At 31.1% G+C, this 20793-nt stretch overlaps 5 protein-coding genes across 7 annotated transcripts; 2 read left to right on the forward strand and 3 right to left on the reverse strand.

Moving 5' to 3' along the window:
• Window positions 1–170: 170 nt before the first annotated feature.
• On the reverse strand, window positions 171–3254 carry LOC131841846 (myb/SANT-like DNA-binding domain-containing protein 4). The gene is made up of 6 exons (XM_059190198.1): window positions 2919–3254; window positions 2555–2749; window positions 1729–1791; window positions 1485–1641; window positions 1032–1185; window positions 171–944 (listed from the first exon to the last, which is right to left on the reverse strand). Exons 1-6 carry the CDS (start codon window positions 3120–3122, stop codon window positions 908–910), a joined length of 810 nt encoding a protein of 269 aa, XP_059046181.1. The 5' UTR covers window positions 3123–3254; the 3' UTR covers window positions 171–907.
• A 109-nt stretch (window positions 3255–3363) lies between these two features.
• LOC131841845 (uncharacterized) lies at window positions 3364–7087 on the forward strand. 2 transcript variants are annotated; one of them, XM_059190197.1, is made up of 7 exons: window positions 3364–3515; window positions 4155–4226; window positions 5373–5523; window positions 5847–5942; window positions 6027–6072; window positions 6151–6418; window positions 6838–7087. In XM_059190197.1, exons 2-7 carry the CDS (start codon window positions 4203–4205, stop codon window positions 6988–6990), a joined length of 738 nt encoding a protein of 245 aa, XP_059046180.1. In that variant the 5' UTR covers window positions 3364–3515; window positions 4155–4202; the 3' UTR covers window positions 6991–7087. The 2 variants fall into 2 exon arrangements, with proteins under 2 accessions (XP_059046180.1, XP_059046179.1); XM_059190196.1 differs by lacking the exon at window positions 3364–3515 and having other exon boundaries at window positions 3782–4226.
• Window positions 7000–8611, reverse strand: LOC131841847 (proteasome subunit alpha type-7-1). The gene is made up of 3 exons (XM_059190199.1): window positions 8392–8611; window positions 7848–8318; window positions 7000–7278 (listed from the first exon to the last, which is right to left on the reverse strand). Exons 1-3 carry the CDS (start codon window positions 8491–8493, stop codon window positions 7102–7104), a joined length of 750 nt encoding a protein of 249 aa, XP_059046182.1. The 5' UTR covers window positions 8494–8611; the 3' UTR covers window positions 7000–7101.
• Window positions 8612–8809: 198 nt separating this feature from the next.
• On the forward strand, window positions 8810–11841 carry LOC131841850 (coiled-coil domain-containing protein 43). Its single transcript, XM_059190205.1, has 5 exons — window positions 8810–8999; window positions 9073–9240; window positions 9320–9373; window positions 10787–10932; window positions 11535–11841. Exons 1-5 carry the CDS (start codon window positions 8838–8840, stop codon window positions 11605–11607), a joined length of 603 nt encoding a protein of 200 aa, XP_059046188.1. The 5' UTR covers window positions 8810–8837; the 3' UTR covers window positions 11608–11841.
• Window positions 11842–11851: 10 nt separating this feature from the next.
• On the reverse strand, window positions 11852–19912 carry LOC131841849 (secretion-regulating guanine nucleotide exchange factor). 2 transcript variants are annotated; one of them, XM_059190203.1, is made up of 4 exons: window positions 18065–19912; window positions 17101–17956; window positions 16328–16817; window positions 11852–13821 (listed from the first exon to the last, which is right to left on the reverse strand). In XM_059190203.1, the coding sequence occupies exons 1-3, from the start codon at window positions 18074–18076 to the stop codon at window positions 16543–16545; spliced, it is 1143 nt and encodes a 380-aa protein (XP_059046186.1). In that variant the 5' UTR covers window positions 18077–19912; the 3' UTR covers window positions 11852–13821; window positions 16328–16542. The 2 variants fall into 2 exon arrangements, with proteins under 2 accessions (XP_059046186.1, XP_059046187.1); XM_059190204.1 differs by having other exon boundaries at window positions 11852–12450; window positions 16629–16817; window positions 18065–19911.
• Between the last annotated feature and the right edge of the window lie 881 nt (window positions 19913–20793).

The raw sequence follows: 20793 nt of genomic DNA on the forward strand, positions 1-20793 counted from the left end.
AACATTTCTTACCCACATTAGAGCAAGTAATCACTATATTTTATAACTAACTATTTTTGAAGTAGTCAAAAATATTGTGTGATAGAGAATTAAACAAAGTTTGGCGTTTCCTTTAGAATTGTTAATTTATTCTAATATATTCGCGGTGTACATTTTTTATGGTTCTTCTTCTACATATACATTCTAGTTAAAAAGTTCTGTGGGCACAACTTTGGCGATAACTGTATCTTAATACTTAATTAAGTAAGCTCTGATATTAAGTTTATTTTATTGTATAAGTACATCAGACCAGTTGTACAAATACCTATTCTAATAACAATTAACAAATTTATAAAATAAACATTCAATGGGGCAGGCGATATTCAAATAATAATGTATTCATAAAACGATCTTACTTTATTATGAAAATACAACATAAAACATATTGCAATGATTTGATGTCCACATTATACTATTATTTGTAACATTATTCTACTTGTATGAATGTGAATAAAAAAAAATACTTACATCTATCAGTCATTTATTACTCATGAGACCATTTCTGCTTACTTAAAATTATATGGCGCTGGGAAACATGTAGAGGACAATTTATTATTACAACAGACATAGAGATGTCTGTTGTATGTTGTAACATAACAGTATGTCTGCATACAGAGCCAACAATATTAGGAGCCTTGGTACAGCAGGCAAAATTAGATGTTTGGGATTGAGTACTTATCCACAATATATTTTGTTTCCCACATATGTCACGTAAGATGTTGGCAAATTATACATGTTTATACTGAATACTTCAACAATAAAGATCCCAAAAAATATTCAGTGCACAAACCCAGTCTTCCTGACTATATTTGTCTCTCCTGTGTCATATAACACATACATATATTCCTAACTAGGCTAATGTACTAGACTATCGGTGCACCACTGCTTCAACTGCAACCAACAACCTGAAAATATATATAATTACATTAAATTACAATCTAGAGATGATTATATAATAATGTAGTTGATTATTAATATAAATAATTTGTTACTTTTCTAACAAAAGATTCCGTTGCCTTTCAATCTCAAGTCTGTCCTTTTCCATTTTTAGTCTAATATTGTTGCACCTTTTCTTTTCTAATAGTTTTTGCTTTTCAATTCTTATTCTCTCTTCTTCTAAATTTAAGAGTCGATCATGAACTAATCCTGAAAAAGAAAAATGACAGATTAGCTACATTGAAACCTATGTTTATTATTTATATGGATATATATAAAGCTATATATTGCTGATAAAATGCAAAAGGGCCACAACGCAAAAATAATTGTTCAGTTTTTTTGCATTGTGGCCCTTTGGCATTTAATCAGCGATATATAGCTTTAGTAATATTATATTATTCCATATATGGGCCACATGTTTGATTACTACCTTGCGTAGCATAAAAAACAAATGTCGTAAAATTATATTACTATTATGTTCATGCCATAATCATAGTAGATACACTCACTGACAGGTCTCCCTCTCTTCCACAAAGGTTTTCCATTGGTAGGTACTGATGAGATCTCATTAGAACTCATACCAATATCTGGATCTGCACTAATGCCATCTTCAAGACTTATTCCAATATCTGCTTGGGTGTAATGCTGTGCATCTGTAGACCATTTCTAAAATAAAATAATTAGGATTGTATATATATTTACATGTAATAGTGGTTTAAAGTCAAGTATAGCAAATATAAAATAGCTACCAACCATTGTACTTGTAGATGGGTCTTGATTACATATATCATTATTTAAATTAGGCTGTGTAACAGTCTGAAAAGAAACACAGTATTTCTATAACATATAGAAATTTAGGTATTAATTATTAAATGAAATAGATAATTTTAGCAACATTTTTTTTTATAAAGTATGTTAGATCTAAACCTTTAAGTTACTAACTTTACACAGTATTATATTGTATTTAGGGAGTATATACACTATAGATATTAGCAAATAATTTGTGAAATGAATTAGTTGATTTTACTAATGTTTTGCTTAAAATATGAAAAATTCTAATTTTGAAACTAACATTCCCAAATTTACAAAGTATTTTAGACTACAATTGAAATACTATGCATTATAAATACTAGCAAATAGCTTGTGCATTATTTGATATCATGTGATATACATCAATGCTATTTCTGATAATGTTTAATACAATTGTACTATACTTTGTAAGTTGTATATTTATCTTTTTTAACTTGTTAAACAAGTTGTTTACCACTATTGCATACATTATTATTCATGCATAATGTTTACTAATATTGTTAAATGTATTGTCTTTACATACCATTTTATTTATGTTAAAACAAAGGAATTATATTACTAGATTATGAAAATGAAAGCTAAATCAAAGACAATTCTTTCCTTGTTTAAAAAAATAAAGACATGAAAAGTAATATACATATAACATAAAAAGATTAGTAATAGCCCATGAACACATTAATGAATTAAATTAGTAAAACTGGACATCTGTTAGGCATCTGCATAAGCTAAGTCTCATTGTTCTACAGTATATAAATCTGTTTGTAATTACCACAGAGTTAATACCAACGGCAGATGTTTCAGGCACACCAGCCAATCCAAATACTGAAATATTAGTACAAATTAACCTCAGAATCTTCTCTTCTGCCTCTGTTAATTGGGTATTAGCATTACAGCCGGGTGTAAAACGATTTTTCCTTATTCTAAATGCTTTCTTCTTTACATTCGATTTCCAATCCCTCCAAGTCTAAAAGATATAAAAATTTACAGTTAAAAATTAAACTTTTAATTTATTAAAAATCTAGGCTGATTGGATCATACTGTAGTCTATACAAAGTTATCTGTATGGGTTGTCAGCATAAAATCAAATTTATATTTGGCAGTTTGTACGGGGGGTGATGATTATCTTACAATACCTGTTGCCATTTATCAGGAGTTTTTATTGCACCCGAGCCGAAACCTGAGTTAGCATTCAGTTTTTCTGTAATTTTAATCCATGCATTTGTTTGACGAATTCTGCCTTCAAGACCTGTAAATTTTCCAATGGCTAGTTCCTTATCCTCCTCTAAAAAATGTAAAAGCATATTCAACTGCTCTGGACTGGCTTTGCGTCTTTCCATTCTTCACGAAGCATAAAATTCACGAATATTTATGTCAGAATAAGCTAAAAAGCATAATAAACAAAACAACAGAAAAAACTGACGTAAATTTGACATTTTTGAAATATATTGATATCTGTCGTTTATGACTTTGACAGTAACTAGTCTTCAATCAATTGTTCAGTCTACTGAAAACACAGATCGAACCTTGACAAGAAAAACAAAATTTCAATTTCAATGCAGCCACAACATTAAAAAAATTGTTCAGACTTCATTCTCAAGAATTATAAACAGACAGGGTTGTAAAACGTAAGAGAATCCTCGTACAAGAGGTTTTACTGATCTCGGTATGAGGATATCTTCGATCCTATACAAAAATCAGCGAGATTTTAAGCTACACAAATCGATCAAAATGTGTACAATGTACGTGTTCTAATAGCCAATACACCTACGATATTTCTACTTCTCCTAAATGTATTAAAACCCATAAGACTGGATCCATCATAAGAACAATAATAGTTATTGTCTTATTTTATTGTTCTTAGCAGTCAACCATAATTGCGAATGACACTGGATAGGGTACTTTTTCGTGCTTATTGAATTCCTTAGCCTGATTAACAATTAGTTTTCAAAAAAATTAAACAGACTAAATTAAATTTATTTGCAAATGGGCGAATGGCGCCAGTTTTTGAGTTTTGATTAACCTAATTTGTACAAGCACTTGTCAATTAACCGATATTGCCTGGAAATAAAATGCAAGAAGATAAAAATGCAATTTTTCAAATGCGATTTCCACAAAAATTGTGGCATTTACTAAATATGCACACAGATGCATTACTATGGGGTGGAACAGGGCGGACGATATTATTAAATTATCGAATTCTTCATAGTTATCTCCAGTGCAACGATTCCATTTTTAAAACAACAAATATATCTAGTTTTGTACGGCAATTGAATTTATACGGATTTCGTAAAGTTACCTCACATTTGCAAGACCCTTTATGTAATTCTAGTAACCCTTATATGCATGAATATGTACATGATTATTTTCAGTATGGAAGGCCTGAATTGTTGAATAAAATTACTAGAAAAGCTTTAGCGATGAAAAAGAACTTCAAACCAAAGGTATTTAAAATTTTTATACTTCTAAGACATACATACCTGAATTTTCTTATAGATGATTATCAAATGGTATATGGTATATACACCTGTGTTAATACCAAAAACTGTATTGAGGATGAAGTCGGTTACTAGTCGTGGTGACTTCAACAGGAATCACTCAAGATGGATATATATCAGGAAAATACCCCGTAGAGATTTATTTTGATAACGAGCGTAAATAGGTGTGAAGGAAATTATCTCTGAACTTCGCACTTTAACAGAGATAACTAATGGTGTACAAATAAATAACGTAAAACAACAGATAAACAAAAGTATATCCCTGAACAAATTATATAAAAACTTATTTATTATTATAATATAGCTAAAAGGGATATTTTAAATGAAGACAGACAAGTATTCTGCCATACCAGTCAGTCTGATCATCGATTGCAAACGTCTGTTGCTTGTTACAAGTCCCCATTACCTGCTAGCAAATAATTTAACTACGACGGACCTATATCCTGTGGGTAGTTTAGATATTCAGTACTGTTATAAGTTAGTAAGAACGTGTGCTCTGTCTTCTTTCTATCCTATACCTACATATACCGTTAATATTTTCAGTGATTAATCAATTACCATCTTTATAGAAGCTGAAATCATTTCAGTTTTTAAACCTTATAATCTAAATTGATTTAGATGAACCTTGTAGAAAAGAGCATACATAAACTGGGTACATTATTTATATTTTAAACAAGTTGGGACACACGACTCGATTTATTATCGCGATAATAGTAGCACATACCGAAACTATCTCTATACCAAAATACATCAAAATTGGATCCTGAACTTTCCCATTTGACGGGCTCGGTAGTCTAGCAGTTTAGCACACACGCTATACATCCTATGTACGTAGGTTCGATTCCTCGCACGGCACAAACATTTGTATTCATGAGTATGATAGTTTTTATCGGTTTGGGTGTTTTCTATGCACATTGTACGTATTTAAAAAAAAAATTATCTCAGTGTTTATGTCGGTTATCTAGTACCCATAAAACAAACTCTGCTTCTCTTGGGACTAGATGAATGTGGCGCTATGTGAATTATCTTGAGATATTATTATTATTTACATACATACATACCTACCTAGTAAAAAGAAATATCGTTTTATAGATTTTATATGAAGAAACAGAACAAACTCTTTATTTCACACCTCTTCAAAAAGCGCGACAAGCCTTGCGGGATGCGTTGAAAAATGCAGCCCAAGAAATGTTTACGCAGAATTTACCTAGGCAGTTTTGTAGTATCAGGTTTGAACCTGAAGGTAAGACAACAATTATAATGATGAAGACTTTTACGATGGTAGTTACTAGATAAACTATAACTGATTTATCTGCAATATCTTGGTCATTTAAAATTTTGAATGCGTAGGCTAACCGATGGTAAAACACAGTAAGATTATTTTTATGAACGAACAGAGAAAGGAGATCCCTAAATAATTTGATAGGTGCACCACCAAAGAATGAAAGCACAAAGAAATCAGGTCATATAGTTCATATTGATGAAATCTATCGGGAATTCCATTGTGACGTGTTCCAATAATTCTAAAACCTTATATATAAAATATTAACAATTTTATATTTTCAGATGGCCAAGACGACTATTGTGAAGATGAAGACAATATAGAATTTGATTGGTTTACAAATAATGAACATAAAAATACGGAAGAATTTCCACAAAGAGGTTACTCCTCAATACTCTCTTTCTCCTACTCACTTTATTTTGACCTTACCTTTATAATTATCCTTTTATCCTTCCTTCCTATAGCGACTGACGAAAACACTGTTAATTTGGTCAACAATGAAACTTTTGAGTAAGTAATACTTTAAGTTAATTAGGAGTATGAAGATATGTGTGTTATTTATGTGAACATCATAATTTGTGATCACAGGAATTCGTCACAAGATAATTTGATGGACTTCAATGATGAAACCAGCCAACAAAACAATGATAATTTCTCAGTTCAATTTTTGAGTATGCCAGAATTAGACCCTGAACCTGAGGCAAATAGACACATAGAATTACTAGCAGGATTTGATATAGAAAACAACACTCATCAGAATACAATAACAAAAATTGTGAAAGAGAATGAACATCATTCTTTGAACTGTGTGCTTCCATCTATAAGTAATGATGCAACCATAAGTTCTCAGATGGAGGTAATTGTACACATTTTCAGTAAAATTGTAACAATTATAAATATATCAACATACCTTGTTGATGTATTTTTATACATTGATTAATATTCATTTATTTATTGTAATATGTAAGAATGTGCTAATTCTCTAGAAAATCTCATTATCTTGTATATGAATATGATTTTTTTTCATTAAAATTCATGATAAGATTTCTGCCTACCATAACATTACATTCTTTCATGTTTTATTTATTTTTTATTTAATAAGTAGTTCTGTTGCATATAACAGGTCATAGGTAATGTTAAGTGTGGTTTTGTGTTTGCTATATTATATTATAAGCTTAGTAAAAATCAATAATAGTAAGAGTTTTATTTTATTTTGAAATATAAAATTAAATACTTGGCCATCACCTCTGTCATACTATCCGAATTTTATTTCAGAAAATAAATGACGATTCAAATCATTATCATGGTGAATGGGATCAGATGTTCAGTGATATGATTACTTACAAAAGCCCCAACCAAGAATGTGGCTCTGACTTGAAAGAATTATATTCACAGATTTCAAAAACAATAGATTTGCTTAATTCCTAGTTTAATAGACTTATTAACTTCATATCTAACAATAAAACATTTTTGTTATTTGAAGTGTATTCCTTATTAACTGTGTAAAAATGAGAACTGAAGTACAATACATAATTAATATTATTTCTTTTGTTTCTTCTTCTCTGCTTCCTCTTCTTTCTCTTTCTCAATAACAGACACATAAGAGTTAATAGTGTCAGAGTCTAGCATTTGCATAGGCTGTCCACGTCTCATAACTGCTATCTCCAAGTTTTTCTGTCCGGATTGAACCACTTCAAGAAGAGCCCGAATTGCAAGCTGTAAGATAAATTTAAATATTTAGATGAACAATGTTATATCACAAAAATTATGACAAAATTAATGGTGTACCTTACATTATTAGACTATATAATAAAAAAATCATGATTAGAAAAAATCATCATTTGTAAAGAGTTTTGTTTAATCATGAAATTTAGCATTAACCAAACCTAAGAAACCTATTGGTGAGTTGGGATGACCAGTATTTAAATGACTTACTGAATGAGAATTACAGCTGTCCATTAATCTAATTTTGTACAATATAATAGGAATTATGACATAATAGGTATCAAATAATAATAAAGGTATAAAATATTCGCTTCAGATTATTTATTAATTTTGTATAATTATTGTGACTATAATGGACTAATAAAAAGTTGCATAAATATATCATACTTTCAATGGATAGTAACCAGGATAATCTGACATGGTATATATGTAAGATTATAACCAGTAGGAAATTAGTTTCAAATTGATTTAAAATAATAAAAATAATTTTCTATTGTTTTTAGAATTAATATGAAAATTGGCATGTTTCATATTTGTTAACAACATAAGAAAGAAGTTACCTTCACGGCACCTTTTTCAGTAGCTACTTCCTCTGCAGTATAGTTCTTTTCCAAAAACTCTCGTACCGTTTTAGCTGATCGACCTGTAGCATTAGCCTTCCATTCATAATATATGCCTGATGGCTCTGTTTGAAACAAATGGGGTAATCCATCATAATCAAATCCACCAATCAAACACGAAATACCGAAAGGCCGGCGTCCATTGCTTTGAGTATATCTCTGCTTCAGGCCCGCAATGTATCTTGTTATGTATTCTAAAGTCACGGGATCTTCGACAGTAAGTTTGTGGGACTGACATTCTATTTGTGCTCTATTAATAAGGATCCGGGCATCCGCTGTTAGACCAGCAAAAGCCATCACAACATGATCATCTAGAAGACATATTTTACGAACAGTCCGCTCTTCTTGTAGCTTTGCCACTGATTTCTTTTCAACACCCAACACAACGACGTCAGCTCCTCTTACACCAACCTTTTTAAGACAGTAAAAAAAATTATGCTTCGTAATGACACCAAAACTAACCAAATTTTTTATCTATACTCACAGCGGTAGACCCTTTACGAACAGCTTCTTGTGCATATTCTACTTGTAACAAATGGCCGTCCGGCGAAAATACTGTAATAGCTCTATCATACCGAGCCGACATAATGTGTTTTTATTAATTTATTTAAGTTTAAATAAAGGAAAATCTCAATTAATGCAAAACTCTTGCAAACACTCAGTTGAAACTTGATTTGCGTTTTTAAAAGTCATAGCACAGAGCACTTTCATAAATTTTAATTTGTCATGCCTGATGGTTTTTTTTCTCTTCTTATGGATCCGGCATGCCGGTTTTAGACAGTGACTATGACGTCTTGTTAAACTATTTATACAGTCTGAAACAATGGCGCCATCTATATGGAATATCGTGAGTTTATGTTCCCAGTTTTGACGTCGGTAGCAAATCCGCTGGTGTTAAAATTAAAAAATTGTATATGTCACTTGAGAAATATGGCGGATTCTCTCGATTTCGAGCCATGGTTGATTAATAAATTGAAATCATTAAAAACAGATGAGAATGTATTTGGATCATATATCTCAGGTATTTTAGACAGTGAGGATTCTGTGGATGATAAGAAAGATGCGTTGGAAGGTATACTAGCAGAAATTGTGGTAAGTGTAATTGGCTTTAAAATGCAAGTTCTACGAATGTCACAAATTATAATAAATGTTCTTAATTTAACAGGAAAGTGATATTTCGGTTCATGTAAATGAGATAATAGAAAAATGGGAATCCTCTAGGCCTAAAGAGGAAGCCCCTAAACCATCTACAGATGTGGACTTACAGCTAGCAAAATTACTTGAATCTCAGGCTCTTGCTACCACAACGCGGCGCGAATACACAGACGAGGAAAAAAAATGAAGCATTATTCCAAATTTTGGAAATGGGTGTGGTGCGACTATATACTTTTTTAAGTATTCTATAGAACAGGAAAAAAATACGTGAAGCTATTCTATCACAATATAGTCAATTATCTGATAATGAGGTAATTACATTACTGTGTATTTTATTTTGACTTAGGGTTAATTGTTATCAGAATTACGAGGTTTAGTCCGTCCAGATATAACTTCTCTTCTCTGACAGGTATACATACACTTGTGCACTTTTTGAAATGTATTTCTACTTGCCACTGACAAGTTATTTTAACCATAAAAACAACTCTTCTGTGGGGTAAACATTCAAAACAGTGCAATAACCATTTTATTTAAGATTGTGACTAAAAGCAACTAATCTGATTACTACAGATACAACGAAATAATTTCTTATATTCAGAATGTTCATAATAATGAATCAATGAGCCATATTTGTTTTAAACCACAATATGTAAAGTTAGCTCATGGAAATAGATTACCATTGCAGTGACAACTAATCTGATTATTTCCGCTACTGAGCATTCAGCGTTCTTAAAATAGCGATATGACCATACCTTAAACATTTAAGACACTGCTTTACAGGAGGAATATATCACCACAAAGCGCCTGTAGGCCTCATGAATCTGCGTACACTCTATTTTTTGAGCTGGTTATATTAGAGTATATTTGTTCGTTCGATAGATGTAGGAACATGCTGAACTACTCCAGTTACTTTGGCTGAAGCTGGTATACTTGCCTTTAATTTAAATCCGTCTAGAAATTTTTTATTAACTAAGGCTGCATAAATGTCAAAAAGTTTTTGAGTCATAGTAGCTAAGTGAATTGCCTAATTGAGGAAATGATTTCTCTCTAACAATATCAGCATAACATTGCGGGCGTTCATTTAAGAACTGCTTTACAGGAGGAAATGAGCCGCCAGCTATTCATCAACGGTGTTAAATTTAATCCACACGCCTCATGAATCTGTACACAAACAATATTTTTGAGCTGGTTATATTAGAGTTATTTGCTCAGGGGATGCGTAGGAAATGCTGAACCTCCAGTTTTGAAATATGAGAACAATATTTCTGGTCCTCTCAACACCCCAAAACCCCAACCCAATCTCTGAGTTTAGTTGATATTATAAACAAAGCAGTCATGTATCATGGTAAAAAAAGTGATAGCAAATGTTATGGTAAGTAGATTCTTTATTGAAATCGCTTTTATGCTTTGAAGTGATATAGGTGTATTGTAGGAAGGTTTAATTTATTATTCAAGTAATTATACAGTTTGAGATATGTTTTGTGTTGGTTTACAACAATGCAATCATTCCACACATACTCCAATGAGAATATCTGATTCCTGAGAGCCATTGAGCTCTTTACTGAACTAGCAGAACTGCTGCAGTTGAGGCTTGGTTGATTATGTAACTGTCTTGTTTCATTTCAAGAAACATACCATATGTGATCTTTACAAAGTTTTATTTCGATTAAATAATTCCTTCCCCATTTTCATGCATTCATTTGTATAAAACAAATATTTTTTAGGAAAATGGAGAAAAGGAAGAAGAGCCAGAAACTCTTGATCTCGTTAGGAATACAAATGCAGCAGATGTTGCCGCAGCTGCGCGTGACCGCCGAGAGCAGGCTCGCCAGGAAGCTCAGCGTAAGAAGGAAAAAGATAAAGAAGACAGGTTTGCTAACTTTTCACATCCAAATGATAGATTCTGTATATGACAAATGAATTGTTCTCTTCTTGACAAGGAATTCATGGTCATATCACAAATAGTGTAATTACAGAGGGTATACCTTCATCACACTAGTTATTAAATGAACTACCTGCTGTGATTTCCTGTAGGGAGACAACAAGATCAGAGTACATTCATTTTTATAATGGTCGGGAAAACGCATGAAACCTTGGTGTTTCCATAGATTATCTGTTTATCATCAGGTGGCTCACATGATTGATTGCCACCACTGTGGTGTAAAAAAAGGAAATAATTGTTGTTCAATATGTGTCATGCATGAGATTTGGGTCCAAATATTTGGAATTATATTCCTTGTTAGACATATTTTTAAGCAGGCAGGTTAATATTAATTTTCATTGTATAAACTAACTAAGGACAGATACTAAAACAATAAGTATTTATTTCTCCCTAGTAGATTTTTGAAGAATGATACATTAAAATTTCTGCATTTTATTGGTTGTAATTGTTTGTTAATTAGTTCCAGTGTTGCTATTAACATTACTAATTCTGTGCCGTCAACATAATTATAGTTTTTTCTTTAATTATAGAGAGAAACAAAAGCAGCTAAAAGAAGAGAAAAAAGAAAAGCGTAAAACACAAAAAGGTGAACGGAAAAGGTAGCATGTATAAATATAACATGTGAATGGCAAAGCTGTTCAAACTGTATTATAATAGAATATTACTCTCATATCCTAGTATTAACATATGGGTAGGTAACACATGACACTATTTATAATTTTATAATATCCAAAGACATGATGGCACATTAAGAAAAAGGTATATTTATAAAATCAATACAGTGGACCCCCAGTAATCCGACAAATTGCAGATCCAATGATAAGATTCTATATGTTATATATGAAGTACAAATTATACGTCATTATGTATGTCAACTACTAAAAGATTCGTTACGATTTAGGCGGTCTATAATATGACGGTTCTCTTTAATTATCAGTGTTTCGTGGTTTCGCTGATACATAATACACAATGAATAAACAGTAAACAATGAACACATGCTATACCGCAACGCTATCGTCATCACATGTTACTTACATTCAAATTCAAACTAAGCAATCATAATCAAAACAATACCCTACGTTACCCGCGTTTAAAAACATATTCAATAATAAATAATAGACCATGTCGGATTACAAGGGAGGCCGGATTACCGGGAATCCACTGTACACAGTTTTCGTATACTCGTAAATGTAAAACGAATATGATATAGCTTTCATCTATACATGTGTTAGACATAGTCAACTATTCAGCTTCTATGCTTTCTACACGGAAAATCTTCTCTTCATTACTCTCTTAATCTTTTCTTCATTACTAATAGTCCCTAAAGCCTACTTTAGGGACTATTAGTAATGAAGAAAAGAAAAATGTTCAAACATACTACGCACCTTATGTACATCTTCCCGCGCTCTAATTTCCCGTATGCTTGCAGAAGCCATTAAATGCATCCTAAAAAAACATTCTAGGATATTAGAGTAAAATAACAAATTGAAGTGGATAATCAAAAGTATTAGATAATTTGATTCTATTTACTTCAATATTGTTATGCAAAAGCTTTTGTATATTATATGCATCCTACTAATTTAAGGTATGAGCAATGGATGTAGCAGCGTATTAGATTAAAATATTTTATATTGTGATAAATGAATGTGCTGTAAACAATAACGTATAATGAGTGTTTTCTTTAAGTTACTTGAGTCATTGTGTTAAAAATCATTTTATTAGATTGTAAAAATGATGTAGTCTTAATGAACATGATGATTTTTTAATAAGAATTAATATTGTATTGAATTTATTTGATAGATATTAATATCAATTAAGAAATACAATTTCTACATTTTAATATTGCCATTATATTAATTCGCACCAAGTTAAGTAACAACTGGTTTTCAAACAAATATATGTACAAGTATATAATAAAAAACAAACTCAATTGTTTTTAAATGTAAACTTCAATAGCAATTGCATTATTAATTTAAATTACAGAACCACCAAATATCTATTATAATTATCATTGTTATGGATACATTTAATTGTGTTTGTTAAATTTGGTTTTTTTTCCTAAAATATTAATTAACATTGTTGAAAATTTATTGTAAGTACATCTGTACATGTTCTTATGACTTTTTTAGGTTTTTAAAAGAGTGAACATATAAATTATACAAGCTGTATGAACAATCCAATGGAAATAAATGAATATAAAACAATGTAACAAATATATGTTTCTTTTTCCTAAATAAGTTATCACAGTGTTGATATTATTTAATCATAATCAGTTATTATTGAGTTATTAACATTATATATAGATATCTACATATTATTTGTTAAATGACAACCTAAAATACACAAATTATCACAGTGTGTTCCATATTGGATGGTACATTAAATGGACCTTTATATGTTATTGTCAACATCTTAAGTTCTAATAACTAGAAAGTTATAACAATATTGTTTATTTAAATGAACTAAAAAATGAAATCTTATTTATTTATGTTAAGTAGGAATATGACAAGTTCCTTTAGAAGTAGTTCAAGGGAATGATTTAGCAATTTTTCAGTTACTATTATTTTCACATTGTGAAAAAGTTAATGATTCATTGTAAATTAACTACTGATTATGCTACAGATTAATCAGGTTTTGTGCACTGCAAAATTTTGATCTAGAAAACTCAGATCAAGTTCATTTTCAAACTATTATGCATGAAGTATGAAGTCTGAGAATATACAAATATCAAAATAACAGGAAAAGTAAATACTTCAGAATATCACACTCTTGAAATCTTTTGATATAATAACAACTAAATAGTAATAACAGTTAACCCTTAAATGCATAAAGTAGTAAAACTGCAACATACCATTCAAACGACCATAAAATTATTAGTATGAGTTCAATGCATGCTGTTGCAGGATTATTACTATCATGGTGATATATTTAATCGAGTGGCAACACACTTTTTTTCTTCACGACTGTCAAATTTAAATTGACATTGACAAATCAAAGCCGATCGTAATTTTGGAGCGGATGAAAATTGTGTATTTGCTTTGCAGTGTAATTATTTGGTTTTCGAAGGTACGTTCAAACAAAATTAGTTATTTTACGTAATAATTCATCTTCTTTTCAGTACAATTTATAAGTTATAAAAAAAACTTTTGGTGTGTTCGGAAATTTTGTTTATTTTGTTGTTGTAAATCTGCAACAATATGCATTTACTAGAAAATGTCCCTGTTTAGTTACTAACTATCACTTTTATTTGTTTTCAGATGCCATACTTGAATCAAAAGCAAATAGAAGAGTATTTAGCTCTAATAAATGATGGAGAGGTTTCGGAAGATGATCTTGAGGACTCGGATACAGAAGGTAATGAGAATTTTTATGAAAATGGAGACGATTTGCTTCACGATCTTGAGAGTCCATTAGAAGAGGAAAATGATGACCCCGATAATGATCCATTCATGGCAGGAGACCCGCCATTGATAAATGAAGCTACAGCAAATGATCAAGTGCCACAGGTTCCATTCCCCTCAACAAGTCAAGCTAGTCGCCGAGCAACTATGAGAGGACTCGTATGGAAGGTAAAAAAAATTGTTTTGAATTCTGACCAGACAGCTTTTCATGGAGACACTACATACCCACCTGAACTGAAGGATGAGGCTACTACTGGTACTCCCTATAGTATTTTTTCACATTTTATTACATCAGAAATAGTTCAAAGGATTGTGGAAGAGTCTAATTTGTATTCCGTTCAAAAAAATGTGACTAAACCATTAAATTTATCTGAAACTGAGCTAAGAAAGTTTATGGCGATACTGATATACATGTCTGTTATAAAATATCCCAATGTACGGCTATACTGGTCAAATACTGTAGGTTTTCAACCAATCAAGGACATAATGACTGTCAACCGATTTGAGACTATTCGTAGATTTCTACATTTCAACAATAACGAGAAACATTTACCCAAGGAACACCCACAACATGATAGGCTCCATAAGATAAGGCCTATAATTAGCCATCTAAATGAGAAATTTGCTTTAGTTCCTATGGAACAAAAACTCTCAATTGATGAACAGATGTGTGCCACAAAAGTGGCACACTTCATGAAGCAGTATTTACCTAATAAGCCCCATAAGTGGGGGTTTAAATTATATGTGATGTGCAGCGTGAAAGGTTATGCTCATAAATTTGAAATATATACTGGCCAAGAGAATGAACGGCTTCCAGATGAACCAGATTTTGGGCCAGTGGGAAATGTTGTAGTCCGGCTTGCTAGAGGTGTCCCAAGGCATATAAATCATATAATTTATTTTGATAATTTTTACACCTCTGTACCTTTAGTTACCTATCTTGCCAAACAAGGAATCTATAGCCTAGGTACTGTGCAATCTAACAGGCTAGTGAACTGCAAACTGCCGGACAAAAAAACAATGATGAAGAAATCTGTTCCTCGTGGAACTTATGAAGAGCAGATGACTGAATTTGACGGTATTGATTTGACAGCAGTTACTTGGAAGGACAATAAAGTTGTAACTTTTCTATCTTCATATGTTGGAGCTGAGCCTGTGGGCCAAGTAGAAAGATTTGACAAGGCAAATAAGACTAGAATTAAAATTTCATGCCCACATATAATAAAGGAATATAATGCCCATATGGGCGGAGTGGACCTAATGGATAGCTTTATTGGGAGGTACCGAATTGCAATGAGAAGCCGAAAGTGGTATCTTCGTATCTTTTACCACTTATTGGACATGACAGTAATAAATTCTTGGCTTGTGTATAAAAATTTAAAAACAACTGAAGCCAATTCATCAGTTCTAAACCTATGTAACTATAGACTGGAACTAGCTGAGGTATTAGCCAAAGTAAATAACTCATTTGAACTCTGCAACAAAAGAGGAAGGCCAAGTACCAGCAAGTGTTGAAATGGAAATACAAGCAAAAAAAAGGAGAGGACCAGCTCAACATATTCCTCCTAAGGACATAAGGACTGATAATGTTGGTCACTGGCCTGGTAATTGTGTTCGCAGCAGATGCAAAATGCCTGGATGCAAGGGATACACGCAAAACAGGTGTGAGAAGTGTGGAGTAGCTCTTTGTCTTACCACAACCAAAAATTGTTTTAAAAATTTTCATATGTAGTTATTGTCTAGTGAGTGCATAGTGTTGTAGTTCTGCAACAAATGGTTTTTAATAAAAATAGCTATGAAAATAAAAAAAACTATTTTTTTTATTATTTTTCCATAAATCAGCATATTCATGGCTCCAAAATATATTTTTTCTCCATCTAAAAATAAAATCATGCATAAAATCATGCATTTAAGGGTTAAACATAATGTAAAAAATAAACAGATTATATATTGCAAATGCAAAAGATGATGAAAATAATTGACTTGAGACACTAACACTTGAGAATTTGATTTACAGTTTTGAAAAAAAGAATTGTTTAGCTTTTATGCTAAATATTTAATAATTATAGGTATATGTAAAATAATATATAATTCTCACAGTATATAACAATAATACAAAAATAACATATAGTAACAATTAATCAATTGATTCAGTGCTGTTATTATTTTCATTTTCATTACTATTCAAGTTAATGTCTAAAGTAACAAAATTATGTGCTCCACCTGCAAATATTCTCACTATTCTGTTATTGGTTGTATCTATGGGTACCATAGTTGGTATGAATACATTGCTTTTTGTCTTAGTTCCTGTATTGGCATGTTCATTCCAACCCCAAGCCCATAGAGTGTTGTCAGTAGCTAAACATATAGTATGCTCAGAGCCAAGAGCAACATCTATCACTTGTCTATCATCTGAAAAATATAATGTATTTAATTGCAACAAAAATTATAACATTACCAATACTATATTATAATATCTAATAAGTTTGACGAAGCACATTTAGAATGTGTAACTACAAGGATGCTGATAGGGCCACAACTGTTTATAACCAGATTATAAATCAGTATGCTGTTTGATTGAGGAGGGGAGATTTACCAAATCTAGAACTGGTGAGGTGAGTTATGAAAGTGAATAAAGCAAGTCCCTGTGTTATAAGTTCTCTATGTTAAAATAATAACCAAAAGTTATGCCAACCTGGTAATTTGACATAAATTATTTTTCCTACAAAAGAATCTTCTGTCCCTAATTGTCCATAGTTATTTCTTCCCCAAGTACACAGTGTTCCATTGTCAAGCCATAACAAAACATTTGTCCATCCACTTAGTAATTTTTTGACTGTTTGTTTTACACCAATATCAATTTTTTGTGGTGTGAAGATTTTTTTATACTTATCAATACTCAATAGTAACTGTCCATGTTTATTGTCACCCCACACATATAAGGCTTTTTCTTCTGAACACCAAGTCACAGTATAGTTCTGCCCACATGCAATATGTGTTATGGCCCCAAGTCTTGGCACTTGTTCAAATCTGTCTGTTGATAATCTGTCATTCCCCAAACCTAGTTGGCCATGCCTTCCACATCCTGTTATCCACACTTCACCTTTAGAGTTAACAACAGCTGTGTGCCTTAGACCCATAGCCACAGAACATGCATTGATTGGTAAGCGAAATGGTTTCATTATATCTGGGAAATGGTCTTTTGGCAAACCTAATTGTCCATTTTTGTTAGAACCCCAAACAAAGAGGAAGTTGCTATCTGTAACAGCACAACTGAAATCCCAGCCGCATGCAATGTTTGTGAATGTTATACCACTCAATTCCCATATTCGTACAAAATTGTGGGTTTCTGTATTACTTCCACATTGATGTTTGTAATTCCATCCACAAGTAAATATTTTACCCTCATCATCAATCAGAACTGTGTGGCCTCCACCGCAAGATATTTGTTTAACTTTATTAACATAAAATGGATCTGTCGTTACCTTCGTAGGATTTTCAACTTGTTCGCAAACTATACCTTGGGCTAATTGGCCGTGAGAATTAGCACCCTTGAAAAAAATAAAAATATTTACACTGTATCATTATTTACTAGTTTAATTTAATTTTAAGTAGATTAATTTAATTTCAAAAATAGAAACGAAATAAGTTATTCATACCCAAGACAACATTTTATGGCTAAAAATATAATTTCATGAACAACTAGGGTATTATTACAATTGAGCTGAACTTCAAATTATCAATTTATATATAAAAAGATTATTATCATACGACTTAGAAACGCTCATGACAATTTTGAGGATGAGACCTTTTGTTTTTGTAATTATATTAGTAATTACTGAAAATAAACACTGAAAAGCAATACATTTCAAGATTACAATTAGATTCATTTCACGTTCTAATGAGAACTGAATCACTGACGTATATGAAGAGTAAACTGACGTTAGTGGCTGCTGTCATCGTTTCTTTTACTAATTTATTTATGGGCATGGATACAAGTCCTTCATACTGAATAATAAACAACATTTATTTACATTATTGTGTTGTCAATTCCAAACGTTCAAATTATTTTATTTCCACATTCTATAATGTTGACTATATTGTACTCAAAATTAGAAAGGATTATTGTTCTAATAGTAAATTATAGGCTTTAGATATTTAAAAATAAATATACCATACTACCCTAGATACTACCCTAGTAAGAAGAATTGTCAATTGTCGATGGCGTGGTGAATCAACATTTAACAGAGCTTGTTAATTCATTCCTTTATCCAACGTGGTTGGAAGCAAATGCGCTATTTCACGGATTATTTTTGGCCTGTTATCGGTGTCCACTGCGTCAAACAGTTACTCAAAAATATAAATTAATACTTAATTTTTTTGGTATAGGTCAGGTTTCCACTATTGATTGTATGTAATATGGGGTAGTAAACTTCAAGGTCATGACAGCATCACTCCTCAGTAGATCTCTTTGGGGCTGGTTTTATAAATTTATATTATGTATTTGTTTTGTTTGTAATATATTTTATTACGGGTAGTTCAAATATTAAAAGTAGCTTATACCTATTTGTATACAGATGTAGGTACAGATAAAACTTTGTGCTTCTAATTGATATCATAGTATTTAGGCCTACTTTTTACTAACTTAAGTGAGTACTTTTAGTTAATTTAGTATTTGTTTATTATAGCACGAGTTTATTATTGAAAAAGTTTTAATCAATCCTGAACTATCACATTATTATTATTTATGTTTATTTTATATACCAACGAATATAGTAGACGAAACCGCGGGCCTAAAATGTATGACCTAATAATGCTTATGTATGAAATCGTTAAATGTGTTACCAAAGTGATTAATCACGTCTCGTCCACATCTGCTGAGTTGCGAAACTTTGCGCTTGTTTGTGGGATTCCCGAGACCGAAACTTAGGAAGTTTATTTCGTAATTTCGACAAGTAGCTACTTAGTACAATTGCTTTAACACATGTAGGATAAGATGAAAATGTTTTGGTCTATGGTTATGACTAAACGGAAAAAGGAAAAATATAATAAAGAACATAAGCAAACAAATATTGTCAATAATATATAAATTACATCTGTTTAATAACTAAAAACAGATATTTAATAATTTAAAAATTTGAATATTTTCGTGGAGTGAAGAAACTACGAGCGACGAGAGAAAGGCAGCATAGATATAGTATGACACCTTTTGGTACGTTGTAGGTACCTAGGTAAATCCTCAAGGGTATCAGTTGTTGTTATCGTAAGATTAAGATGGATATATTCTGTCTGTTATTCATTATTTATACTTGTATATGTCTTTACTAGCATTTAAGAGTAGATATATACTTACCGGATACGTAAGCTTGTGTAGATTGGTATAGAACAAAGAGTTGAACTTTCACAAAGTTACCTCAAGTTGTGCGACGTGCGATTTTGTTTATTCTTTCGGGATAACAAGTTACCATTGTTTGTGATCCCATAGCTTTGTGTTAGGTAAGAAAAAATTCAAATAAACAATAGCTTATGTGAAAACTTAGTTAGGCTTAATATGTGAAAATATTGTAGTATACCATTAAATATTAAATTATGAAAATTCTTTTCTTTCTTTCTCATTTCCTTATATAACCTATTTAATATAATTTATATATTTATGCAATTACAATAAAAAATAGCCGCAATTTACCCAAAGACATAGAAAATTATTACTTTAAAAAGTTATTTATAAATTGAGAAATATATCGCGTACCTACTTGTTAGTTTCATAAAAAATTAGAACCTATATACTTATGTACCTAAGTGTAATTTTTTTATTATACACAGAGATTTATAAGTTTTAATACTGTATATTAAATTATTTTTTGTGGGTATATAAAAACAAAGTAAGTTCTTTTTATCATCTGTGGATAATCAAATAGAGTCTATTATTTAACTATTTTATTATCACAATCAATCTTCAAATGCTACCTATATACGTTGAAGAAATCAAGGGTACCTAATTCATATAACTAATAAAATTATTTATATTTAATAATAATTTGTTTCGATGTTTCAAATATTTTTTCTTTTGTTTTCCTCTTCCAAGTCTCAGGTAAGATAATGTATATATGTATATGGATCTAGTAAAGCGGTACAGAACCCATTTTATAATACTCTCATGGGTATTTCAAAAAGCCCTTTCTACTTTCTTAGTGGATGCTACAAATATCACTCAGAAACTTTTGTCCTTTTAAGTTAATAAAATTACGATGATGTTACCAAAAAGATGATTTAGGTGCTTTAGGGATACAGGGGACTTTTAAATTAGGCATTCTTAGTTTGAAGAGTTAGTAGGGCGTAAGGTATATTAGTATTCTTTTAGGTACGTATATCTCTATGTATATTTATT

The sequence above is a fragment of the Achroia grisella genome, unplaced genomic scaffold, assembly GCF_030625045.1.
Source record: "Achroia grisella isolate CSIRO2021 unplaced genomic scaffold, CSIRO_AGI_Agris_v1 utg1971, whole genome shotgun sequence".
NCBI lineage: Eukaryota > Metazoa > Arthropoda > Insecta > Lepidoptera > Pyralidae > Achroia > Achroia grisella.

What these genes read in the sequence shown, in the direction of transcription:
- LOC131841846 (XM_059190198.1), bottom strand. Translation starts at nt 3,122, where the DNA reads ATGGAAAGACGCAAAGCCAGTCCAGAGCAGTTGAATATGCTTTTACAT. An exon ending in CTCCTGATAAATGGCAACAG is followed by an intron (nt 2,750 to 2,918) that starts GTATTGTAAGAT and finishes TATATCTTTTAG; the next exon opens with ACTTGGAGGGATTGGAAATC. An exon ending in ACCCATCTACAAGTACAATG is followed by an intron (nt 1,642 to 1,728) that starts GTTGGTAGCTAT and finishes ATTTTATTTTAG; the next exon opens with AAATGGTCTACAGATGCACA.
- LOC131841845 (XM_059190196.1), top strand. Translation starts at nt 3,855, where the DNA reads ATGCAAGAAGATAAAAATGCAATTTTTCAAATGCGATTTCCACAAAAA. An exon ending in AAAAGAACTTCAAACCAAAG is followed by an intron (nt 4,227 to 5,372) that starts GTATTTAAAATT and finishes ATCGTTTTATAG; the next exon opens with ATTTTATATGAAGAAACAGA. An exon ending in CCATAAGTTCTCAGATGGAG is followed by an intron (nt 6,419 to 6,837) that starts GTAATTGTACAC and finishes ATTTTATTTCAG; the next exon opens with AAAATAAATGACGATTCAAA.
- LOC131841847 (XM_059190199.1), bottom strand. Translation starts at nt 8,493, where the DNA reads ATGTCGGCTCGGTATGATAGAGCTATTACAGTATTTTCGCCGGACGGC. An exon ending in TTCGTAAAGGGTCTACCGCT is followed by an intron (nt 8,319 to 8,391) that starts GTGAGTATAGAT and finishes TGTCTTAAAAAG; the next exon opens with GTTGGTGTAAGAGGAGCTGA. An exon ending in CTGAAAAAGGTGCCGTGAAG is followed by an intron (nt 7,279 to 7,847) that starts GTAACTTCTTTC and finishes TTTATCTTACAG; the next exon opens with CTTGCAATTCGGGCTCTTCT.
- LOC131841850 (XM_059190205.1), top strand. Translation starts at nt 8,838, where the DNA reads ATGGCGGATTCTCTCGATTTCGAGCCATGGTTGATTAATAAATTGAAA. An exon ending in GTATACTAGCAGAAATTGTG is followed by an intron (nt 9,000 to 9,072) that starts GTAAGTGTAATT and finishes TTAATTTAACAG; the next exon opens with GAAAGTGATATTTCGGTTCA. An exon ending in GTCAATTATCTGATAATGAG is followed by an intron (nt 9,374 to 10,786) that starts GTAATTACATTA and finishes AATATTTTTTAG; the next exon opens with GAAAATGGAGAAAAGGAAGA.
- LOC131841849 (XM_059190203.1), bottom strand. An exon ending in AATTTATGTCAAATTACCAG is followed by an intron (nt 16,818 to 17,100) that starts GTTGGCATAACT and finishes TATATTTTTCAG; the next exon opens with ATGATAGACAAGTGATAGAT.